The sequence below is a fragment of the Catharus ustulatus genome, chromosome 8 (genome assembly GCF_009819885.2).
Source record: "Catharus ustulatus isolate bCatUst1 chromosome 8, bCatUst1.pri.v2, whole genome shotgun sequence".
Classification (NCBI taxonomy): Eukaryota; Metazoa; Chordata; class Aves; order Passeriformes; family Turdidae; genus Catharus; species Catharus ustulatus.
In genome coordinates this window covers 31,072,296-31,098,471 of record NC_046228.1, presented here as the reverse complement: position 1 = coordinate 31,098,471, position 26,176 = coordinate 31,072,296, and the positions used below count along the sequence as shown (strand labels likewise).

At 43.4% G+C, this 26,176-nt stretch overlaps 1 protein-coding gene across 12 annotated transcripts in view; it reads right to left on the bottom strand.

The window, feature by feature from the left end:
* MICU1 (mitochondrial calcium uptake 1) overlaps window positions 1–26,176 on the bottom strand; it is a 90,514-nt gene that overhangs the window by 20,627 nt on the left and 43,711 nt on the right. For 10 of the 12 annotated variants that reach the window (XM_033065919.2, XM_033065918.2, XM_042779517.1 and 7 more), the window contains 4 exons: window positions 24,040–24,045; window positions 23,063–23,177; window positions 14,475–14,557; window positions 8,947–9,144 (listed from right to left, as the gene is read on the bottom strand). In XM_033065919.2, the coding sequence (XP_032921810.1) occupies window positions 8,947–9,144; window positions 14,475–14,557; window positions 23,063–23,177; window positions 24,040–24,045 (402 nt within the window). The remainder of the gene's footprint in view (window positions 1–8,946; window positions 9,145–14,474; window positions 14,558–23,062; window positions 23,178–24,039; window positions 24,046–26,176) is intronic. The other 2 variants (XM_033065910.2, XM_033065913.2) reach the window with 1 other exon arrangement.

The following is a 26,176-nucleotide window of genomic DNA, read 5'->3' as shown; positions in this document are numbered from 1 at the left end:
CAGCCGGCCAGCGAGTCCAGCACCTCCGGAGCAGCTCCCGCTCGCAGCCACTTGGTGCCAGCAGTGGATTCTGCATCTGCAGCAGGCAAGGAGAATGGGATGGAATGCTGGCCAGTGCTCTTCCTGCAGGCCAGGAAACCTGAGGTGCTGAAGAAATTAGCTTGAAATATAAAAGGCTGTGTTTTGAAATGCATGAAAAGCCAACGTGATGTGAAAGGAAATCCAGGGTGCTTATGGAACAGTTCAGCAGGAACTGGAGTGACAGGACAGGAGGGAATAGTTTCAAACTGAAATAAGGGAGGTTTAGATGGGATATTGGGATGAAATTGTTCCCTGGGAGGGTGGGCAGGCCCTGGCACAGGGTGCCCAGGGAAGCTGTGGCTGCTCCTGGATCCCTGGCAGTGTCCAAGGCCAGGCTGGAGGGGCTTGGAGCAGCCTGGGATGGTGGAAGGTGTCCCTGCCCATGGCAGAGGGGTGGAATGAGATGAGCTTTAAGATCCCTTCCAACCCATTCCAAGCCATTCTGGAATCCCATGGGAAGGGAAGAAGGCAGGAGAAATGGGGTGCAGCCCTTGACTTCACCAGCTTTGCTAGCCCAGGCCCAGCAGCCAGTCCAAATACACAGCAGGGTACTCCCTGATTGATTTTCAATTAAAAAGATCACCCATAACCTTAAACACACATTAAATAATCCCAAACTCCCCCCCAAACCTGATAGGACAACCATATTCCTTCTCCTCTACAAGATGAAATGCCCAGGTTTTTTCAAATAACCCAACTCTCCTTCCTTCTGAGAGCAAAGCTTCCTCACATGAGCAGAGTAAAGGACAAATAAGCAATTTTCCCTGCTTCTACATCTCCTTAATTGCACAACTTTATGGAAAGGCAATACAAAGATCCCTCATAAAACAACAGACCCATAATATCTTTTCTTCCTTGCTTCATTGTTTTTTTCCTCCACTAACTCAATCCATCTTCCCCTGCAGGAAATCAAATCCCAGGCTCTGAGGAGCATCCAGCCCAAACCAATTCACAGACACCACCATGAGAAACATCCTGGAGGAAAACAAAAACAAACCAAACTTGCTGGAATTTCCTAAATGCAGACATTGGTTTCCTTTCATCTGTCCCTTCTGCCAGTGAGGCTCATCAGTGAGAGATGAAGCAGCAGAAAAACTCCTCAGGAGAAGGTTTCCCTTCCCAGCTGACTCTCCTTCCTCCTCAATAAATTTGTCATAATCAATAGGGGAAGATTCTACCTAAAAGTCCAGTGCTAAAATCCTTTCTAAGCAGAGAAGAAGAGTCAAAAAAACTACTTTAAAGAGGAGGAGCAGTGTTTTGTGATTGCTGCCACCAGACCCAACCGGACCCTGCTCTGCAGTTGGGGAAGGGACACCAAAGCCCTCATAGAGGGCTCAGTACCACCAGATAACCATGAGTGGATGTCAAAACCTCCCATGGAAAAGCAGGATAAATTATACCTGGAGATGATGCCCCTCCCTCCTAACCTGGCATTTTTGGGCCTGACACACACTGGTGGCTTGTGTCCCCTGCTTTGTTTGCTGAAGAAGAAAATGCCTAAAACAACCTCCAGGCTCTTGCACTTGGCACAGGCACAGACAGCATTTAGGATCCACCAAATCCCATCAGTGCAGGAGAGAAACACCCAGCTGTAACACGAGCCAGCACGATGAAAACACAGCTCAGACTTTTCCTAAAGCAATGCCAAAAGGATACACTTCCTATCCTCTCATATTAGCTAAATATCCAGCTGTATTTTATTTCTTACGTTTCTAGGAAGGCTTCCCCTAAAAACCAATCAAACAGATGATGTATTCCCTACAATCTCAAAGCAAGGATCTTAAATAAATAAATGTATGTGTGCCACATTGCTAATTGAGATAGAAAAGAGAGATACATCTACAAGGACTTTTGGATGGGGAGAGAAGTGTTGAGGGATGATCCTGGAGCCTCTTTCTGCAGGTTAAAAAAAAAAAAAAAACCTCCATGGGAGAAATGTTGCTAATACTACTATGAGGTTTAGGGGGAGTTGAAAAAGGTGACCTGCTCTGTGCATAATAAGGAATCAAAAGGGTCTGGGAAATAATGATTTGTAGGGTAATACTCAGATTCATAATATATGACCCTTTAAAGTGGTATTTGCTCAAAGCTTTATTTGACAGGCTGTAATACATAATTTATCTGCAAACTACTGCAGCACTGGCTCTGTTTACTGTTCTGGAGAAGGAGGCTGCCAGGATCTCTCATCAAGTTGCATATACAACTATGACAGGAAGAAAAAGAAAGGGGAAAACACTGTTCATCTCCCTAAATCCCAGCAACCTCGTCTGTCCAAAAAAATTTAATGGATTTGTGAGCAAGCTGAAGTGTTTGCACAGGCACCAAATTACTGCCAAAAAAAGAGAAAGGCAAAAGTTTCTAAAGGCTTTTTGTTTGGGAAGATTTAAAATACTTTGATTGAAGATTAAAAATGCTATTCTTTTTTTTGGGGGGGGAGTGGGGGGGATAATTATGCTGAAAAGTTTCTGTGTGGATATGGATCTAAAGCACTGGGTTTTGCAAGATGAAGCTCAGCCTGCTCTGGACACAGCCTACACAGAGCCCCTGGGTGTAATTACTGCATTATTTGGTAAAACCCACTCAAAGGCATAGCTCTAAAGATGTTCAGAGCTGCCAGCAGCAGGAGGAATGAAAATGGGAAGGAGGAAATGCCAAACCCAGCCTGGACCATCGCTTCTCTTTACCTTAGAAAATAATAAAGAAATGAAAGAAATGGGAGCTATTTTCACATGAGAAAAATCCAATCTTCCAAATGCTCTCCCTGTTCACACTTTCTCCCCTCTGCCTAAGTGAATATGTAGCAGCCAGGTTAAAAATGTCCATCTGTCAGCAGCAGTGCAATCCCAGCAGACCTGATGTTGGAGAGAAGCTTTGGAGATTTCACTGACCTTGGCAAGCCACTGCTGCCTGTAAGGGGGAAAAATTCATTCCCATCACCAGCCACTTGTTCCGCTTTAATGAGCGATTACAAAAAGGTTATGTAAAGATGGCTGCACCTGAACTTCAGCCCCATGAATGGAAATATCTTCCTGCAGGCTCTGTGTTTTGAAATTCTGTGCAGCAAGGGAACGACAGGAAGGAAACCTAAAGAAAAGAAATCTGTAATGCTAAGGAAAAAGGACATGTCTGATAAATTAAAGGGATGGAGAGGGGGAAGAGTTGAGCAATCTCCCCCCTTATCTGCTCTCCAGACCTGGCTCTGTTACTGCCATCCCTGCCCTTGACAATGCTCCTGGCACCACAGAACAGAGCAGTTTTTTTCTGTCCTGCATGCTCCTTGAATAAGAGGAAAGTTCAGAAGCAGAACAAAGTCCCTCCTGCAGGAAGACAGACAGGACAGTGGAGCTGCAAGCATCCGAATGAAGCCATTACTCTGAAAAATACCAACATCTAAATCTCCATGGAACTGCTGTACACAGTTTTATTAAGAAATACAGCTCCCTCACTGCCTGTTAAAGAGTTCACACTGTTTTCTGCTTGACCTTGGTGCTCAGTTCCCCAAGAAGAATAAGTTTGCAGGAGTTTAATTCAGCCTAGCAGGGAAAAGGGTCCTGCTTCCACGTCCTTCCTGCATCAGCAGAAGCAAAGCCAGGGCTGCAGCACAGCCAGCAACGTGTGGAGGTACAGAACAGCTCTGAATTCAGAGCCTAAGAGGGGAGAAAGAGCAAGAGGACTGAAGTTTGTTCATCCAGCAGGAGGAGGAGGCAGAAGTCAGGTACCTGCTACAAGAACACATTCACACAGACATCCCCAAACTCCTGCCCACCAACTTTTGCTGCTCCCTGGCTGTTGGCTAATTTGGTTGTGCACACATTAAATGAGAGCATCTATGCTAAACAGCTTATATATCCTAATTTATGGAGTCTGATACAAACCTGCACACATTCCTGTGGCAAGGTAATGAATCCAATAGCACTGCTGGGATTTCATTTGCAGGGGTCCCACACAAGGCTCTGCTGCACTGCGGGAGCTCGGCAGTGGATTTACACACCCTTCAGAAACCAAAGGAGCCTGTTGGTACAGAGCAAAGCCTTCCACTGCTGCTAATGATGCAATAAATAGAAATTCCAATAAAATCCTCCACGGCTTCCCCTGCAGAGCCACTGCATCAACCATGCTGAAGTCACCTGGTTCAAACAGAAGCAAGGCAGCAGCGGGTGTTCTCTCACCAGGTGGTTGCCCCATTAAGCATCCATTCCAAACCAGAGGATGCCACAGCTGCTCCTTTGTGTTCCATGCTCACAAGCTGCTACAGAACAAGTACTGCCACATCATGCCACCCTCACTGGAACACTCCAGGAGCACTGGGTATTTTGGTGACCAGTGACAGGACCCGAGGGAATGACCTGAAGCTGTGTCAGGAGAAGTTTAGGCTGGATATTGGGAAAAGGTTCTTTCCCCACAGGGTAGTCAGGCATTGAACAGGCTCTCAGGCTGCCAGAGCTCCAGGAGTGTTTGGACAACACTCAGGCACAGGGTGGGATTGCTGGGGTGTCCTGGGCAGGGCCTGGAGTTGGCCTCCATGATCCTTGTGGATCCCTTCCCACTCAGGACATTCTGTTATTTTACAGTTGACATGCAGTTACTCCATATAATCCTGAGACCCCAAAACCACCCCACAGACTCTTCTCTGCCTTTCAGAGTGAGGCACTGGGAGAGTTTGATTTCTCTGGTGCAAGTTTCCACACTTGAACTAGGGAGGAATCATTTAGGAATTACATTTATGGCATCTTCTCACTGAGGCACAAAGAACAGCTTTCAGTAACTCACTCGTGACAGCAACCCCCGACCCACCAGCACTGCCCCTGCTGAATGGAAAAAGGGACAGGAATCAACCTGCCTTGGATTCCAACTAAACTTTCCCTGGTGCACACTTAGGCATTTCATTACCTGCTCTGCTGTTCCTGATTGATGAAAATGACTTGCCTCAGACTCCTTTATGGTGACTCCTCGTGTTTACTGAGACAGTTATATCTCCCTTCTGTCTTTCCTTTAAGCTGCACATGCCATGGCCTCATAACTTATTCCTATCCTCAGATTTTTTTTTCCATACCAATGTTCCACTGTAAATTCTTCCCAAGTGTTTGGCTGCCACTGGACAAGAACTGAAAGACAGCTTTTCCCCAAACCTGAGGTAGTGCAATCAACCTGAAAGCCTCACATGACCCTTTCCATTCACATGCCAAGACAAAAGCAGGCTGCCAGCTTTGAATGCTGTCGAAATCAGGATGAGCTGTCCAAAACACTTCCACTGCCTGCCTAGAAATTCCCAGATTACTTACATGTATGCTGGGCTGTGCCTCCTTAACTACAGAGTTCCCTGATGTGAAACTATTCACAGTGGTAGGATGATCCCACTTTTAACTGGACATGTCACAAAGTTCTGTCACCCACTTTCATGGCTATCCATTAAAGGCAGGGACATCAGCCTCACTTCTGTTCCCTAAACTCCTGACATGGGAAATGCAGAGGGAGTATGCAGGTCTGCAGGGTGTCCTGGTATCTCCCCTCTCCTTGGCACTAAATCCATCATGGCTTTGTCCATCTCTGACTTTAGTAAGTACTTCTGGAAGGCAAAAGCCTCCATATCCAGATCCTCTTTTCTTCCAGAGCTGTTTAAAGGTTATTAGATATCACCATACCTTTTATCTAGTCAGAGCCTGACAAACAGTGACACAGACACATCCCTCATCCTCTGGATAAACAGAGAACTCATGGGGCACACTTTAGGCTTTCTGTATTTAGCCATCAGCCCATCCTCCTCTCCTTCCCCTGCAGCCAGCTCAGGAAATCACTAACAAAGAACACTAACAACTTTTGTACCTACCATTAACTGCCCTACTGAAGAGGCAATTCCACTAGTGCTGACTTGGCTTTGCAGATGTAAGTATCACATGAAGGAAGAAAAAACAAATCTGGAACCAAAGCAGGAGTCCTAGATATATAGGTTATAGATACAGAACTAAGTATAGAACTGACAGAACTATGTAAGTACACAAAATCCATTACAGGATTGCTGAAAAGACAGAATTCATAAGGAAAAAGGGAAAATATGACATTCCCCATCACTGATCCCACAGGGGCTGGGTCAGTGGTGAGGCTGAAGTGAGAGGATCAGCAGGTAAAGGACAACTCAGAGAGACAACACAAGTAATCATGAGAGACTGTCATAAAGGTGACTTTACTTTAAAATCAAATAAAAATGTCTTGTATGAGTTCAACAGCAAATTGACCTCTAAAAAGTCTGAGTTTTGAGCTCCTGCTTACAAAGCTCAGCCAATCTAACACTGTCAGACTTCATTTTTCAGGCTACTCAAGACAATTTACTTAAGTTACTCATTTTCCCCCTAAATGACTGCAGCAGGAACAAAAATATGTGACTCATTTATTGCAAGTTTTGCTGCCTGTGTTAAAAAATCACTGAAAACCTGAATTGTTCTGCCAACCTATATAAAAACAAGGCAAAATCCCAAAAAGTCTTGAGTAAGCTGTAACAACAGAGCAGTTTTTAATACCTGCCACAGGATTACTTGCATACTAACTCTTCCAACACTGGGACTCAGAAAGGTACTTACAGATTTAAGTTATTACCCTAAAACCCAACTGAGCAGCATCAGAAATGCCTTCTGAAATCAGAGTATTTGTTAAGACAGGCCTGAGATCCCAAAGGATCTAATGAGGTGTGTGCAGATGGAAGAGCATCCATCATCCCTTCTTCATAAAAACCAAACCAGGCAGTAACTGCATTGGCATTGGCCAAGAAAACAGGAAATTCCAGGATAAAGAAGCCTGGTGCTGTGCTCAAGGGTGCTGGCAGGCAGTAATGATGCCTTTATGATATTTGAAAACATAAAGACATAAATATCTTTTATTGTCCCCAGTTATAAGTAACCTGTTAAAAAAGCAACTATTATTAGCCAGGAAGATGCACAATTGACTGAAATCATCAAAAGCTAAATTGTCACAGCAGAAAAAGAACAAGTATCATGAAACTGAAAACAAAAAATCCCCATTCCTTCTTCATGAGGGGAGTGGGGACCCATGGAGGGAGCCACAGGGTCAGGAATACTTCAGTGTCCACCCCTGGAAGGAATGTGGCAGTGAAAAACCAGAGCATAGAACAATCTCTGTTTCTCTTGCTTTACATTCAAGTTACAGCTGATGTTTCTTCACCTTAAAAAGTATTTTATTCCTTTCAATTTGCAGAGGCACTGAGGAACTGACCCAGTTCACAAAGAACATTGTCTTCAAGCAGCCTATTCCCCCTGCAAAGGCAGGGCCACACCACCTGCTTCAATGGTCACAAAATGAAAGCAGTGAACTGGACAATTGCCTTCACCAAAATAAAATAATCAGTCCTTGGCTCAGTCTCTTACTCAGATTTGTAAATTCCAAATCAAAAAGGCAATAAATTCAGTTTCAAATTGCAATGACTGACTTGATAAGAACTTAATAAAATGCTGATCACACAACCTGATCATATGAGCAATAATACACAAGACTGAAGTGACAGAGCCCTGAATACTCTTGTCTTAATAGGCTGGGGGGGATCTTCTTGTGCAAAAATCCTGATTACCAATGCAAATGAAAGCCTGGCTTTGCTCAAGCCAGGTTGAACCTCGGAGCCTGATGCAGTGATTTGCACCATTTCCAACTGAGTCAGCTCTACCTGGGAGCTGAGACAGACCAAAAAGTCCCCTGTTGCTGTCCTTGTACTGATTTTACACAAAAGAACCAAATTTTGAAGGGTGATGCTTATATTCAGGTTATGTGACTAGAAGCAGGAAGCTGGGAGCTGCTGCTAAAACTCAGGGTAAAGCAAATTATAAAGGAAACTAAATTCAGAAGAGATGGACAAAATTTCTTATAAAACATCCAGGAGTGAACAACAGAGGTCACACAACAGAGATCACCTCTTTAGGAGGATTCAAATAAGCCTTGAACACTTTCCCAGCAGAAACATTCAGAATAATGAAGCAAACAGAAAAGGTAGGGACGAAAGCAGAGATGAAGAGTTTTGGGAATATTATAAACCCTGGTCCTTTAGAGCCCAGCTCACTGATTAGGACTGAGACCAACCTTCCCCAGAAAGCAGCAACAGGTCACTCACAACCTCTGCTGTTTTTCCCTTAAATCGTCTCCATCAGCAGTGCCAAGGCAACAGCCAGGCTTTTAGAGGGACACACACCCAGATGTGCCAGCTGCTGCTCAAACTCCACAGGAACAGCCACCAAAAAAGGTTGCAGATGTTCCTTGGGGAGGCACTGAAATGCTCATCAGGAATTTCACACGTTTGCTCTGAGTATATGCAAATGCTGTGCTGAACATACTAAAACTCCAGTATAACTCCCTGAACTGTGAGTTTTTTTCTTTTTTCTTGAAGTTATTTAAACTGCTCTAAACTGAAAACCCAGAGGAGCACCAGGAGCTTGCACCTGTAGCCCACTAGGACCTGGTCTAAGATGCAGCATTTCCCAGTGGTAGAAAGACTGATAACAAACTGAATAAGCCAGACTGCACTGCACAAAAAACCCCCTTCTAAATTTATCATCTCTTCAGAGCAACAAGACTTTTATTGCTTAGTATTGTTCATTTTTGTGCTGAAACCTGTTAAGTAAACAGGTTTTTTTCCACTTCTCTCTGAAAAAAATATTTCCCCAAACCCAAAAAAATCTGTTTCCTAGAAGCACCTCCATTCAATAGTTTTCTCCCAAATTTGCCCTAAACCAAGCCAATCTGCAAGTCACAGCTGTAGAAATTCCCTCTGTTCCCTTCCCAGGCTCTTGCTCCTCCTCCAGAATCCCCACCCTGCAGCACAACCTGCGCTGCGCTTCCCTCCCCTGTACAAAATAAAACACCCCAAACCTCGAGCCTGAGGATATCGTGCTGCAGCTTGCGCTGGAAGTCCAGGAAGTGGGAGATGGTGAGCTTTCCCTTCAGGTCAGCCCCGAAGAAGTAGGTGGTGAGGGCGGAGTTGAAGCCGGTTTTGAGAGTGTTGCCGGTGGTGGAGCGGTCCCGGTGCCGCATGCCCATGCTGGTTTGGGAACGGATGATGCTCTGCACCTGCAAATCACAGCATGTCACAATCCAAATCGTGCCAGTCAAGTGCCACTATGAAGTACTCTACATTCACCTGTGTCATCCTCTTTTCCTCCTAAAATTCCCAGAAGACACAACAATTCAAAAATTTCGCTGAACTTTAGAGAATCACAAAATGATTTGGGCTGGAAATGACCTTAAAGACCATCTGCTGGAACCAGAAGCTTGGGAGTTTTGAGCTTTCTGTGTTTTCTGACACTGATTCCCCAGGAGAACACTGATTTTGACTGCAGGCCTTGGAGAAGGCTTCCAAATTTGAGTTAAAATCACAGGTGTGTGGTTAGAAGTGTGGGTTTTGAATTTGGGGTTTTTAGAATATAGCAATAGGTATGGGACAAAAAGGTGGTTCTTGGGTGTTGTCTCTTTCTGTCTTCTTCCTTTTTCTTCATAATTTCATGTAATAATTTTTGGTTGGATAGTTAATGCTGCACTGAGGGTCACAGGTGTTTGGTTATTGGGTCAAAAGTATAAATAATATAGGTGTTAGCTCTTTATTGGACTGTTTAGCTTTAAAAGACCTTGTAACTAGCTAGATTCAGCTCCATTTTGCTTGCTTTTAGTTGGTAGCTAAAAGTATTACAAAACTGTCTACACTTTAAATAAAATTTAATAAACAACCAAATCCAAACACAAAAAATTTGTCTCCTACATGTTTTTAATCTTAACTCTAAATAAAAGCAAACAAAAAAATTTAAAATAAACCATTAATTAAATAATACAACTAACCCATTTACAATCATCTAGTTCCAAAACTCTTCCATGGGCAGGGACACTTCCACCACACCAGGTTGCTCCAAGCCCCATCCAGCCTGGCCTTGAATGCCTTTAAGGATGAGGGGTCCACAACCTGTCTGGCCAACCTAGCCTTTGGTGTTTTCAGTCCACTTTAAAGTGGACTTTAAAGCAAGTGCTTAAAATGAGTTTTAGTAAACAATTCAGCCAGTTTGCACATAAATATTCTGATCCTACCCCTGATCAGCAGAGCAGTTTCTTCCCAGCAAAATCCCAGGATATGGGAAAAGCTGTATTGTGGGAAAGAAAAAACTCTCCAAATGTTTTAGAGCTTCCACTTCTTTACTGCCCATCCCCGTGAGCTCACACCAACCCCAGCCAGCTCACAACACATTTCCTTCCCACTCATGCACAAATCCTGGGGTTTTCAACCCAAGGGCACCCTCTCCTTGCTACCTGTTGCTCTCTGTCACAGCTGGAAGTTTCTCCATCCCTGGGGCTGTGCCACCCAGCAGAAAAGGCTCTTCAAAAGAACTTTCCCACCCCATAAAAGATGCCAAAAGGTTGACCTTGAAGGATGTGAAAATCCTGAAAATCCAAGAGTGTGTTATTCCAAGGGTTCTGTGCAAATTTAAGGGGGCAGCCAAGCCAAATGCAGGCATCTCCTCTCTCCATCCTCAAGTACCTCACTAAACTACCCAAGTTGATCTGAGTGATTATTGCTGGGATATGAGAAGCCAGGCTTTATTGTAGGAACTGATCTCTTCCAACAAGGCAACAAAAGGATTCATATTAAGGACAACAAGTTTGAAAAAGGAGGGAGGGAAAAAAGCCACCTGACAATGCAGGCTTCCCAAAGCTCCAGCAAACACCGCTGCTTTGCCATCAGCCTCTTCCCCCTGCTGACAGAAGTTGGAAGGGACAAAGGAAAGCAGCTGCCAAGAGCTCCAGCTGTCACAAGGATGCCAGAACCTCATTATTGTGGTATCCAGTGTGTTCAACTTTTTCCTAATGAGAGAATGAGTGCTGGAACAGCCCCAAAGGGGATGCTCTGGAGGAGAACGCTGCGCTCTTGCTGCTGGGTTCACCTTGCTGGGAACCCTGCAGCCCAACCAGAGACTGCTGGCTGTTCTTCCACTACAAGGAAAATCAAGTTGAGGGGAAAATCAAGAGGAAAAAAGTACAGAGAAGAGGTTTTGAGGCTTTTTGGTCACTCTGATGTGAGGAAGGATGTGGAGTGACCTAATTGTGGCCTTCCAGTGCCTGAAGGGAGCCTGCAAGAAACAGGGAGAGAGACTATTTACAAGGGTAATGTACACTGAAAGAGAGGAGCTTTAGACTAAATATGAAGAGGAAATTCTTCTCTGTGTGGGTGGTGAGGCCATGGTAGAGGTTGCCCAGAGAAGCTGTGGCTGCCCCATCCCTGGAAGTGTTCCAGGACAAGCTGGACAGAACCTGGAGCAACCAGGGATGGTGGAAGGTGCCCCTGGAATGAGATGATCTTTAAGGTCCTTTCCAACCCAAACCTTTCAGGAGTTCTCTGATTTTTGCACTGTAAATAGCAACTCCTTAGTTTGCTTTGTGCTCCACTGTTAACTGTCAGCTCTGCATGCAGCACATTTTGGAGACAAATATTTATAAACTGTCTGAAGCAAGACAATTTATGGCCAGCTTGGAAAACTGTCCCTGTTTCTACATGAGTGTTTACCACACTGCAGACTGCTCCACAGAGCAGCCACTCCTGGCTGTTATTTCTATGGAATCCTATGGCTCCCTTTTCCTCTCCCATCTGTAACAAGTGTCAGGTTGAAAATCCACCTGTGGGCACTGGAGCCAAAGTGATTTAACCAGTTCCTGTTTTGGGTAATCCTTTCAATGCCCAGAAAGGCAGGCACCACTGCAAGGAGCTGCCCTCACCCACAGCTCATCAATTGTGCAAGGATGTGGAGCTCTGAGATTCTCTGCCATTTTTTCAGTCATATTTCAGCCTAAGTGTTTGTGATGTTTCATCTTTTGTACCAGATGAGGGGGAAAAAAATCAATTAAATTAGTTAAAGACTCTAAGAGAAATCACTTGCAAGTTTTCTACTTTTCAGCAGCTTTTCTTTAAAAATAGGGAAGTAAGCTAACAATTTACATGCCAAAGGATGAAGAATTGAAGGCAATACTGATGTAGGCACCAAATTATTCAGGACTAAGCACTAACCACGTGCCTCAAGTGGATAAAAAACCCTGAAACTCTTCAGCAAGCCTGAAGAAATTAAATGATTTTTTGTTACGTAGTTAAAGCCTCCAACTTAGTCACATATTAGCTAAATTACTGCAGTAATTTTTTTTCCTGATGAGGCTTTCAAACACCAGTGGGAAAAGGGACCTGCTGCTGGCTGCCTCCAAAGACAAAGTGTGAGGGAGGAGTAGGAAGCTCATTCCCCACGTGCTCAGAGACAGCAGGGATGGAATGATGCTTCCCTGATGGTCCTTTTCTTACCCCGCTTTTTCCACCCATTCTCCCCAAAATGATATGCTCTTTTAAACTGCTGCATAATCCCCTGAGAGGGCCAGTTCCAGCTGCTCCTGCCAGGTTAGAGTGACAGGATGGAGCTGCAAATCTTGCCATCCTTCATGCTCTTCTCAAAGCATTTCCATAAGAAGTGAAAGAGGATTTATCACATAAACAATTGTTTGTAATGTTGTATGTTTGCATAATGAGATATATGTGCCTCCCAGTGGAGCTGTGTTTGTTCTTGCAACAAATCAGTATCTTCAGAGATATCTTCCCACTTTCCAAAACAGCTCCTTCATCCTCTGACTCTCAGGCTCTGGAGGATCAGCCTTCACCCAAATACTCTGATGCTAATCAGGAACTTTATTCCTTTCTATACAGGCAGTGACACATGTAACCAGCTTAACAAAAATATCTTCTCCTTCCTAAGGACTTTTAAGTGACTTAATGCATGTATAACTTCCCCTGGCCTACTGAATGATTGAAATAATTTAATTCAATTTTGTACCCTCACCTTCACAGTGATTAGGAAACATTCATCCTGTAGAAATGTTCCTTTCTCACTTTACATGGCTCTAATAAAAAAGCCAAACATGACACCTGTGTTAGCACCTTGGCATCATTGCCAGTTTAGTAGGAGGTTAATCGTTCTCTGCTTCTCTTAAATTCATCTATCTCCATAATTGATTTCATTCTAGAACTTTACAACTGCCATAAATCACACTTGGACTGTTCAATATGATCACCTAGCTGCAGTGGAGTGCTATCTGCAGGCACTATGCAGACAGAAGGAAGAACAATGATTTTTACTTGGGGAAAGGAAGGAACATGAACAAAACCCCAGGTGTACATTTCAGGCTGTCAAGTGAAGTGATATCAGACTGCAGATAAACACAGTCCAGTCTCCTCATAATCCAAAGTGTGCATTAAAATCCTGCACTTACCCAGACTTATGCCATGGCTCTGAAGCAAGCTCGTGATGATGACATCATACACACAGGTCATAATTTAAGGAGGATGACAGCAAAAGATTAGAAAGGGAGAGTATTTCAACAGACCTCCTTTGCCACTTGTTCTTCCCATTTATAGCAAGTGCCCCAAGCACGACCTTGTAGAGACTCCTCTGCAGTTAATTACTCATGGAGCCAACTGATGAGTAAGAACCTGTCCCTGGGTTCTCCAGGGCTGCTTTATTCTTGGGCAGCACTTTGTAAATGCTTTTAAATTTCCTTTTATGAACAGCACACACAGGTGATTCAGGATGTGATTTCAGGGTGTTTGTAAGTTCCCAATATCTTAAGGTTAGAAATAGGCAAGAAAAATCACACTCAAATCTTTTCCCCACAGACAGCTCAAGCCTTCAATCTATTCTCACTTGGACACAACCATAAATCACAGCTCACAGGAAGAGTTCACCAGTATCAGACAAAGGCTAAACTCATTAAAAATCCTGCAGCAAAGTCCCTGTTGATGAAGCCTTGTAAGAAGTAGAGGACTAATGAAAATAAGCTCTCAATAACATGTTTTTGGATTACACTGGAATAAGTGGATAAATTTTCCTCTGAGGCAGACTTACCTTGGTTATTCTCTGAAGACAAAATTAAGGAATGCACTAGAAGCTGTGAAGGCAGTAGGATCAAAATTCAACTTTATCACAAGAGTGAAAAGAAGTTGGTGGTATACCTTGGAGGTGACTTTTTGTAAGGAAATGTTACAGAATCATAAAATGGTTTGGGTTGGAAGGGACCTTAAAGCTCATCTAGTTCCACCCCTACCACAGGATACCTTCCACTAGACCAGGTTGCTCCAAGCCCCAAAGTCCAGCCTGGCCTTGGTGACAAAGTCACAGGAAACCTGAGTTTGTACTGTTGTTTGAATGAAAATTTTTCTCTTGAAATATCCAGTTTAAAGAAACAAACAGCAGGCACTGGAGCAACATGGCAGAGCACAGAAGGAAAAGGTGCAAACCAGCACTAAGCACAAATATAAAAGGCAGTAACATCACAGAGGAATGCTGTGTTTATGGCTAAGATACCACAGCACTGATTGTTCAACTTGCCTGCTCAAACTCTTCCATGTCCACCTCGCCGTCACCGTTCAGATCAAACATCTTAAAGGCAATTTCAAAATTCCTCTGGGGAGCTAGATGAAAAACCCAACAAAACACAAAAGCCAGTTAACAAAGATACAAAAGCTCAATTAAAAAAAAGTAAGGACAGAAGTTCTGAATAACTTTATCCAAAAGCAATTTTGCCTAATTCTTTCAATTTTACTAAGGAAATGCGGCTCTTGGGAACCTCTAGCTATGAGCTTCATGGTGTTCCTTTTACCAAAGGTCTTGACAAGGACTTGTGAGGAGGAGATATTTCTGGAACATTTATTCTATTTACAGGTGGAAAAAGCTGGAAAGCAAGATGCCATCTGATATTTCTATGACAATGAACAGAAAATGATGCTGCAGCAAGAGCTCCAGCCTGTTCCATGCAGTCCAACACCAGTTTGGCCAAAGGATGTTCCTCAGGCACTGCACTCTCTGTGCTTCCCATGGGTGAGCAGCAGACTTGGAATCCAGGCAGTTCTCAGCTCTTGCCTCGCTGCAGAAATTTAAACAAATCATGACCACCCTGTCTCAGCCCAGTCATGACACTGAGATGAGGCGTGGGCTGGAGTTCACGAGCTGAGACGCCGCCGTACCTTATTTTTCATTGCATTTACTCTGAGCTGTCACGGTTTATTTAGTCAGAACTGCAAAAGCATCCCTAGAAAATCCAGCCAACCCCGCTCTTTTCCCTGCATCCCACCACAGAATTTCAGCAGATTTCCATTTTAGGCTCTGCAACCCATCACTGTTTGAAGCTACAACACAGCATCACAATTTTTTCCCAAATTAAGTTAATATATGAGGATTTATCATGCTCTGCTACTTTCAAATACACACCTCCTACAGGATTTGTGGTGTTTGCTGGGATTTCTAGGGAATCCTCTAGGCTGCAACTAATGCTAAGGCTGTCACCTTAAATGATCAGTTAAAATGTAGCTCCATTTTCCATTTCCCACCCAAATTGAATGCAGATCACTGGTGAGGTTCATCCCTCTTTAACCTCCCCTGTACAATCAACTTTTGATATTTTGCTTGGATTCTCAAAGAGTAATGAGTTTTTGCATCCACACTTCTGTGGGAAGGAACTTCCCAAATGAGGAAGGGAGAGATAAAGAGGAATCACTCAGACAAAAGGAAATGAATCTAGAATTAACTGAACTGGATTTTGGATGTTAGTTACAGCTCAAAACTTTTACATTGTGTTTTTCCCTTGCTGTAATAACAATTAGTGCTTGATCAGGAAAAGATTCAGCAGACTGGTTAATGAGACCCCTCTTCCCAAACACTTGGTGCCCAAAATAGATGAATAAGGGCGCTGGGGCTGATGGCAGGGACAGCCTGTCACTACCTGCTTGATATACACAGCACACGTGGTCCTGCTCTTATCATCCCTGCATTTCCAATTTCCCCCTGCCAATTCCTCGGGTTTGGCATTCCAGACACCACGTGTGGGAGCAAGTGTCCCCTGTGACCAGCAGCACGTGGTGGGTCACCCCCCTTTCCACCCACATCCCTGCTGTGCCTCCACACAGCTCCTCCCTCCTGCCTGCTGCCAGGGGGAGACCTTCACTCCCTGTCCCTTGTTAACTCAGTGTTAATTGACCTGGGGACAGCCAGTCCCCAGCACCACCTTCATAATCTCTCCAATGATACATCAAATTTCAGGGATTAAGCCTCCTCTGTATCCATCAAGCGTCTCCAGTAATTAATTCTCCATTTTCTTGAAGAGCAACGAGCTTCCAACTACCCCCTTGCAATTTTATTCACTTTAATTGTAAGTACTGCATGAAAGCCTGGAGGCAATTTCTTCTTATTAGCCCTAAAATCTGGCACTATGGAAATGGTGTTTCCTCTATAAGGATGAAGAGGAATAGACAAAATTTTTATCTAGTTACCAGGTTCTAGAAAAAAAAGCAATCAACACATATTTCTTCCCCCATTTTCTCTACTGAGGGTATAATGATGTTTATTTAAAGATTGGGAAATTTGTTACTCCTTGGGAAAACTGTCACAGGTTGGGGTTTCCCCTCATTTTTAAAGGAAATATATAATACCACATCTCATTTTATGCAGACATGTGGTGAACAGAGTAAAATACTCACTTGTCCCTCACAAGGGCCATTTCTCTCCTTTTCCATCTCTAAACACACATTTCCATGAGCAGTGTATCCAAGCCCCAGAGGAGAACACCACCTCCAAAATTTAAATGAGCAGTTCAGCATGAAAAATCTGCAGGGTCAGTATTTTCTACAGACAGGGAAGGGTAGCTTTAAATTGGCAAATTCAATTACTTCATTCCTTCAGCTAATAAATGGCATGGCTGGTTTCTCCCTTTGATCTACACATCCAGCTCCAATTACCTGTAATGACACTTCAATCCAAACAACATGACCCTGAGCCAGGGAAACCAGAGGGCACCCAAGACAATTAGCTCATCCCACTCGTGCTCAGGAAGGAATGTTCATTAGACATGTACATCCTTGATGTCCAAGACTGGATTTATGGGGCCTGGGTGAGATGATTCCTGCCTCTCCCCTTGGCTGTGATGCTTCTGAGCAGGATTTATGTGTGAAGAGCTGCCCTGACAGGGGCCAGTCCCACCGTGCTTGCCTTGCCCATTACCTCAGCCTGCACAGCCTCCATTTCCCTTCCTCTTCCTGCACTTACATCCCTCAAATTTACAGACCATAAAAGCAGCAGACACCAGATTTCCCAGCTAAATGTAGCCTTTCCCACTCTTTTATTTTGCCCTCCAATTTTACCATTATCACCTACAGGATTTCTAAATTTCCTCACTGCCTCCTTAATTAAGGTGCCTCCAAACAAACCCAATATTCCTCCTGCAGTGGTTTCCAAAGCCATTTAAAGGATTGTTTGGTTTTCATATGGCATGATGCCTGTCTTGATAAGGGAAAACCACCTCTGGATTTTCCCCAAGAGCTCTGCTGCATTCCCAGTTCTCTCTGATAGTGTGAGCTGTCTCCTCGTCCTCCTTTTTGACATTATTAAAAATTGAGATTGTTTCATTGTGACTGATTTCCCTTGGGCAACGAGGCAGAAGCTGGTCAGGCCAACTGCAGTTTCCCTTTTAGCTTTATTTCTGTCTTCAGATGTTCAGGAGGATCCTCCAAATTGTTAGCATGGAAGCATGGAATGGTTTGGGTTGGAAGGTACCTCAGAAATCACGTATTTCCAATCCCATCCATTAGGTCAACATGAGTGAAAATGTGGTACTGAAGCCCACACCACTAGCAGTGAATTCCTAGCTTGGAGATAAATGAAAAGATCTGGTTGAAATTATCCTTTAGATCCATAATTCCACCAGCTCTCCATGCCAAGTTGCTTTTTCAACTAACCCAGGATTTAGTGCAAAAGGCAAATTAACATTTCTCTTGATTCATTTGTTCCAATCAAATATTTGGGGACAGAAAGAGAGCAAGTAAAGCAGAAGCCAAATATAGGAATGTTAGAGAGAGGAGTGTCCTCCACCAGCAAACAAATAATAAACAGCAGCACTGACCATGGAAAGAAGCCACTGGGATCCATCAGGGTAAAGCCCCTGGGAAGCTCAGAGGGATGAGATGGGTTTATTAGACATCTTTAAGCCAATTATGCCATTTTAAACTATTTTCAATTATTCAATGGACCAATTTGCAGCACTCAATTGCTCTTTACGGCCCTGTACTCTCAGCACAAGCAAAGCACTCTGAAACACATTAAAAGCCTGCTGATGAGAAAGGCCACATTTCCTTGGTTTTGCGCTCATTTGGGATCTTCTCTTTCCCAAAAACTCAGCATTCCACACTTGGAGACACCTCTCAGAGTATCTTTCCCTCTGACCTCCAGCAGAGGAACTGCATTTTAGGAAAACAAAAATATTAAAACACTTTTGGAGAATACCCATTGCTCCCTTCTCATGGAGCTGGGAATTTCTTTGCCAAAGCAGGGTGATTTTTTGGTCTGGTTTTCAAAGGCTACTCCTTTCAAAACACTGGAATATCTTGTCTTTTGGTGGGAATTTATACACAAAGCAGCTAATGACTCCCAAGGTTTAATAACTCCCCAAGCAACTCCAGTGTGAGAAGAAAGATCAAGAACTCAGTTGGGAAAAATCAGGCATTGGGAGTTAAATATCCTATGGTTGCCTCTTTTCCATTTATCCCAAAATTAAGAAAAATAGATGTGCAAAGGCCACAATATCCTGAAAATGAATCAATACCAAATTAACACAGTCCTGAAGCACAGACAGTTATCCATAGAATACAGATGGCTGAGCCCCAGCTGCATTAAATATAGGGAAATAAAACCATTAAACTTCATGAGGCAGATATTTTCCTTTCAAATTATTCCACCATTTTAGAAAATGAATCCAAATCATACCAAGTTGGGTTTTTTTAAATGTTAATAAACTCAGAAATGTAAGTAACAGGCAGCTAAAAAACTGAGCCCACAGCACAGACACTGAGCCACAACATCGTCAATTCTAGAGGAAAAATGAGTTATTTCTTCTCACAAAGAAGGATCAGAACTCTGAAATAATGCAAGTGCGCAATCTTGGGATACTGGGGAGGAATTCTTCCCTGTGAGGGTGGTGAGCCCTGGCACAGGATGCCCAGAGAAGCTGTGCTGCCCAATCCCTGAATCCCTCATCCCATCACACCACACCAATCCAAGGGATGAAGAGATGAACAGAGGAAGACCAGGTGAAGGATGCAGGCTGACAGAACCTCCCATGCCCTAATCTGAGTTTTCAAATCACTTGGGAACATCCCAAACTGCCAATTGTGAAAAATCATTCCCATTTCTATCCTTGAGCATGGCACAAGTGGGATGCCAAGCCAGAGAACTCTTCCTCTGCCAGGAAGCAACCAGGCTTGTGTTTGGAAGCTGGGATATTCCTTGGAAGATGCTGCTCAGATACATCCCAGAAATGCCACACAACAGTGGCTGGGCTGGCAGAAAAAGGTAGGAAGACATCCCTGCTCCAAATAGTGGAAGTGAGATGGACCCATGGAGGGTCTTAAAAGACTGAAGATAAAATTAACATGAACAGGACTACAAACAAAAATAGTCCCATAAACTCAAGGCAGCCTTTTCTTGTGGAAATGAGCCCCACAACACAGGGCACAGCAGTTAAGATTAAACCACCACTGGTGAAGATTTCACTCATGGCAGGGATGGGGCTGAAGATTTTCCAGGAATAATTTATTCAGAACAGTCAGAGTCCAAAGGAACCCTGCAGATCCCAGTGTGGTCCTTCCATCCCAGGGACGTGCACAGAGCTCAGTATCTGGCCAGAACATAATTTCCAGAGTTAGATGGTTTGGAATAAAAAATAACAGAAATGAATCTATCTTAAGTGAGAGTTTCCTGCTCTGATAGCAGAAGGATCTGCAGGCTTGCTATGAGAGCCCTGGTTAAAAGCTAATTATTTGGCTTCAGCCAACGTTATTTAACCCTCCTGCCAGGAGGATTAAATCCAGACACAGCAACAGTCCAACTGTGGGAACAACACCAATTTATTCTTTTAATACCCAGCTCTCTTCAGTACCTGGTAATGAAGGCAGAATTAGTGTGCCCTGACAATGGACCCCATTTGCTGGCAGACTGCAGTCACTGGTGGTGGAAAAGCTCTTTTTCTCCTTCCTTCATTTGTTTTGCAAGTCCTGATGCAAAATCCTCTTTGGTCAGGGAAGCCATGTCTTTGTTTTCCTATGACATTCGAAGGATCCAGGGGAAATTCCATCACTGTTTGCTCATCTTTCTACCTCTGCCCCAAAACATGAGGAGCAGCTGAAGCAACAGAAACCGTGGAGTTTCCTCAAGGCCCCTGAGCTCTCATTGCCTTTAACAGAAGGCTGACTTTCTGAAGCAGCTGAAAGCTATTTTATTAGTTGTTTTAAAAATAAATTTTCACAGAACCACGAACAGACAGTGCTGGAGCAAGAAATGGCTCGTAAATAAGATATGGTGACAGACTCATTTTCTGAGCAACGTGCAAACAGCTGCCTGAGAGCAACCTGAAATGGAGTCCCCAGCCCTCTCCTCCTCTCACTCCCCATTTCACAGAACTCAGCTGGAGGGAGCTTCAGGTCAAGCTGCAAAGAGAACTGAAACAAGAGTTTGGGGAAGCACTCCCAACGCCCGGCTGAGCACAAGGACACAGGGCCATGGGGGCTCCTTGCTTCTCAAGGCTCTCACTGATCAGTTTGGAGTCCAGGGAGCCAAACCAGACCATGATGGATCTCTCCCCATCACTCTCCCTCCTGCCTCCCACCCCCAGACCCAATCTCCCACTCTCCCTTTGGATTATCCTGCTTAATGCTCAATATGCCACCTTCCTTTCCCAATATTTATTTGGTTTTATCCATTTGATGTTATCTACAGCTCCACCTTGTCCAGATACTTCCTTAATGTTTGGGTTATTTAAACAACACTGAGAAAACCAATATTGAACTGTCACATCTAAGATTTACTTTCCTCATTCTATTTTATTTATCTCCTAAGGAAAAGAACCCAATCAGGAACTACTGGATTCCTGCAAGGCAATGTTCACTAGGCAGAGAGTAAACCATTGGGGTGCAACAGTGAGTTTTCTATTTAGCCACAGGGCAAGGTTTGGTTGGGAGCTTATTTCACAAAAGCAAATGCTTTAAAAATGAAACCTAAACTCTTCCTCTGGGGAAATCACTGTTTAACAGGAGCTCCAGGATTCCTCTATCTTCAGCAATCATTTAGCAAACTCCCCAAATGTCTAAAAGTCAGCCTCAAAGCCCTGGAATTTTTTTTTCCTCCTTTTTTTTTTGATTAATTTTCCCTTCTGAAAACTTCTGCCTTGCCCACACTTCACATGGCTTCTCAAAGCCAGTTCTCTCTCCTCATTAATCTAACTCCCCTGTAATTATGGACACACTCAAAAGCCCATGAACAAGAGCAAAAAAAACCTCTCCTCTTCTTACAGCCTCCAAAACAAGGTGGTCCTTTTCTTTTATTCTCACAACAAATAAGTTAAAGCAAAGCAAGAGCAATTTCTCTTACTGCTGCCTGTGGAAGCACATGAAATTAATTTTGTGCCCTGTGTACTTGATTAGGGGGTTGCTCGCCACCAGCACAACCATAAAAACAAGGGCAAGAGTGTTTTCCAAACCACATTCAGTAACGTGATACCAGAGGTTTGAGAGTTCATTGTCATCTGTGGAGGTTCAGATGAAAAGCCCTCATTACACAAGTGAATAACTGAAATCATTTTGGCACTGCCCAAATGAATGTAAGAAAGGAACAGCAAAGGTCCTAAGAGCCAGTTCTGAGACTCAGACAAATAAAAAAAAGCAGATTAAAGTCATAAAACAAATTTCCTGGCCTGAACCAGCTTTATCTCACTGTTTGTTTTCACAACATGAAGGTCACACACAAGTTTGCCCCCGCCACGTCCATTTGACAACAAACAAGACCTTGAGCATTGCTGCTTCCCAGGAATAGATCCTCAGTAAATAAAGAGCTGCCTCTCATGTCTCCTGTTACAACATGCAAGAACATGGGGGGAGAATAAAGCACCTGTTGCTGTGACAAAACATCAGCGGAAAACTGATGGAAAACTGAACAGCACTGGGCAGGCAGCAGTGGGCTTTGCAGGTAACTGGGAAACATCCAGTTTTATAACTTCCACAAATCAGGTCAGCATGGAATAGATACCTACAAGATTAGATGGCCAAGTTTTCTCTTTTTAAATCTGAAAATAAAATGTCTCAAGTTCATTTGGACAGTGGTTTACTCTCCCTCATCCCACATTTTCTAATGGGGCTGAGAAACTGCCATTGACTTTCCTGTTTATGAGACAGCACCTTCCAAGCAGTCAGAGCAGTCTGCAAATGAGGCTTTGAGCTTGACTTCCACGTGAAGAAAGTCTAGAAATGCCATTTGACATTACCAAAGGCTTCAGTTTCACTGGCTCTTGCCAGCAAAGCAAACTTCTCAGTGCTGGCACTCAGAGTGCAGACAACTTTGCTGGAACAGATTAGCAGATCATGGAAATATCACAAATGCAAGTCAAGTGCAGCAGGGTGAAAAGACAGGAGGTATCTAATGATACTTGCTGAAATGTAAACAGCTTAACTTCTCTCCTCATTGGATTACATCACTCACAAACCCGAGCTCACCCAAGTGAAAATACAGCTGGAAAAGGGAGTTTCAAGAGGCATAGAACCAGTGAAAAGCTGGAGATCTGTGTTCAACCAAATCCAAGAATATCACATGAACACAGCTCAAGAACACGTCTGTCTCCATTTACAGTTCTGAACAGCAGGTCAAGTGACTCATTAAAAAAAATTTGTCACATTTCAAAATGAGAAATAAATCTTCAGAAGTCATCGATCTGCCCGTCTTCCCGAAGCACTGGAAGCTCAGGGTAAACCACATGAAGCAACAGCAATTGCTCAGCTCGGATTGCAGGCAATCAAGAAGGCCTTTTAGGGAAATGTATGTCAACAAGCTATTGCTTGTGAACCCTGAAAAGTTAAAATTGCAGGGGAAATCCCTGCTGTACTTACTGGAAAGGACTGTGGTGAGGAAGATGTAGTCGGAAAAAGAGATGAGCCCGCATTCTCCGAGTGCGTAGAAAATGCTGTCCTCGTCGGCAAACTTCTCCCTCTCCTGGGACAGCTTCTGCTCATCCACCCAAGCCACACCCCAAAGAGAGGACACAAAGCACCAGATTAAACAGAGAAATGGAAGGCTTGACTTGTATCCTCAGCACCAACAAGCCATTCCATGGACACACACACCCCTACAATCTCCATCCATATCCAGTGGACCTTCTCCAGCCTTTGGATCTGTTCAGAACAGTTCTGCAAAGATCAGTGCTTCCCCATCTCCAATGAGAGATGAAGAATTGCATGGGATTCGTTTGTTAGTTCAGCCCAGCTGAAACACACATAAAACTATGGCCATTTTGCTTAAAATCTTTGAGATTAATGGTAAAAAACTCAGACTTCAATACAGGATTCAAAGAGGAAATTGTTGTATTTCACTGACAGCTTTTTAGTCAGACTGTGTTGTAGAAAGGAGCCAATAAAGGACTATTTGACATGAATGAAAAATCTGATCAAAGTTATCCAAACCTGTGTGTGTGTAAGATCACAGGGAGGACCGGGCCTGAAATCAAACTCCATCCCCCTCTTGCTCCAGTTCTTTTCCATTTATCAGCTCACAATATCTGACTAAGCTAAAAATTCGAGTCCCTTTGATCCGCAGAACCCCCAAAGGCTGAAAAGGATCCATAGAACTGTTAGGGAATCCACACTGGTGACCCACTTTAAGGACACAGTAGGAGGAGGCACACACGGAGGAGAATTCAATTAATACAAAGGAGAGTAGGGGTGGGTGAGGTTATTCCATGGAAACCAGGCCATGCAAGCACACGCAGGCACGGTGAGAGCAAGGCTGGATTTAGGAATGGTTTTAGGAAAAACCACCGACAAACACCACCACACGAGGGTCCAGCTACACAACTGTCCCCCACCGTTACCTCTGTCTAGCGGAGATCCCATCATATACAAGATAAAGGAAAGAAAACTGGTTAACCAACAATAAAACAAGCAGGCAAAACATTACATCAAGTTGAAACGGTTAGGCTTGCCAAGAGCAAGGAAAGTTTGGAGCAACCAGGTGGTTGCTGGGACTGGAAGCCTATGGAGATATCCCAGCAAGTGTTAGCTCATAGCTTCTCCAGTCTGCAGCTAATGGCTCTCATCCACCTCAGGTTTTTTGGGTTTTTTTCTTTCTTTTTTATTTTTGGAGCAGGAACTCACCATTGTATGTGATTGAAGAGAGGGGATGAGCTCAGCTAATAATTTAGATGAAAATTTAACCTGTATCTGGCTTGGAAACCACAAGAAAAGAGACAAAAATAATCATATAGATCACTAAAAACCCACAGTTTCCAGGGAAAAATAGTTCAGCTCTACTGATCACATAAAATTGTTCCCAGTAACTCTGCCTTTACCACCTGAAGAGCACCAGGAATTTAAAAAGAGGTGAGTCACTACCAGCAGACAACATGCTAATGGTCTTCATTTGATGCAAGATAACAGCCATTTATGCTTATGGGGTACCAGGTTGAAATATAATTTCCTCAAAAAATGGTTTTGCTTCCATTCCTGTGCAGATGGATCCATAGTAAAGATTACATTGATGCTAATGTGAAGAACAAACATCTGGTTTTTCTTAGAACCAGAGGCAGGATTTAGAGATAAAGCAGCTTCCTGGGACTGTTGCTGGAGGTGTTGCCAGCAGCATCTCACCTGCTCTTGTGATTTATTGCCTCTCCAGGGCAGCATTGATCAAAAACTACCTATTAGCATCTTGCTCAAAGAATCCTGTGAAAAAGTTCCAGAAGGTGGTTTATTAATTTTTATGGATTTCTTTTCTGCACTTAAAATTCATAGTCAGCATCAAACAGCTCAAAATATTCCTCATCAGAGGAAACTAACAATAAAAAAGGATATTAAGTTAGTTGGTCTCTGAAATACAAAGACAGAGGGGAGGGAGAAGCATTTATCCATTTGCACCTCACTTTGAGTAAATACAATAAAAAAAAATATTTATTTATATTAAAACCAGCATCTACTTGTCATTAACCCAGGGAACACAAGCTGTAACTACAGAGCTCGGTTGCCTGTCAGTGGTGGAAAAAGTAATTTCTCCCACTGATTTTAAGAGGAAATAACAACTGCCCTGATCAATCAGATTTTCAGGTTCCCAGCAGTAGAACAGAAGCTTTAAAAATTTCCCAATCATTTTCCCCTGTCTCAGTGAGAAGCAGTGTGTTTGATTGCTTTCCATGAACTTTGTGGGAAGCTCACCCACTATGGGAAAGGCTCGAAGCATCCTTTTCCCAGGAGCTGTTCCCCACCATGAAACATTATTGCAAGGAATGATCTATAACCTCCAGGAAAAATAATATAAAAGAAATCAATCCACCTACTTCACAAAGCACAGCGTGGGCTGCTGTCATCCCTCAAAGTTCAAGGTGATTGACCCAAAGTCAGTCCTCACTAACACCTCAAACCATCCTTTCCCACATCCCACCTTCCTTCCAGCACACTTCCATTCAACACAAAGGTAAAGCATGGTATCAAAACACCCAGGGAAAAATCCCTTTCCAAACCTCCACCTTCATTTAGAGACAAGGCACTCCACAAATGATCCACACCCTTTTGTATCTGAACACAAGGTAATCCTCAAAGTGCTTGGTTTTAACAGTCAAATGTCTTCCACTTAACATTTTTTCCATGTTAAATCCACTCCCAAAACCACAGTAACTGGTTAAGATCATTCAGCACCCCCCAAAAAAAACCATTTAAACCTGAGCATTCACTTGTGAGCAAGCCATGGGGAACACTTTACAACTATGAGGTATTTTTTAATCAAGCAGTAGATACATAGTTAACAAGCACACAGACGAGCAGACATCCATAATAACATGTAAAAATAAAAATAAATCCAAATATCCCACTGCTTTTGGCACAAGCAAGGCTGTGTAAGTTCAGTGAGAAGCCACCAGTCCAGTCTCAGTGGAACAAGACTTGTAACAGGTGTACAGGCAGATTCTCTTACAGCTCCAGACACTGACAGGTCAAAAAATTAACTCAAATTCAAGATAC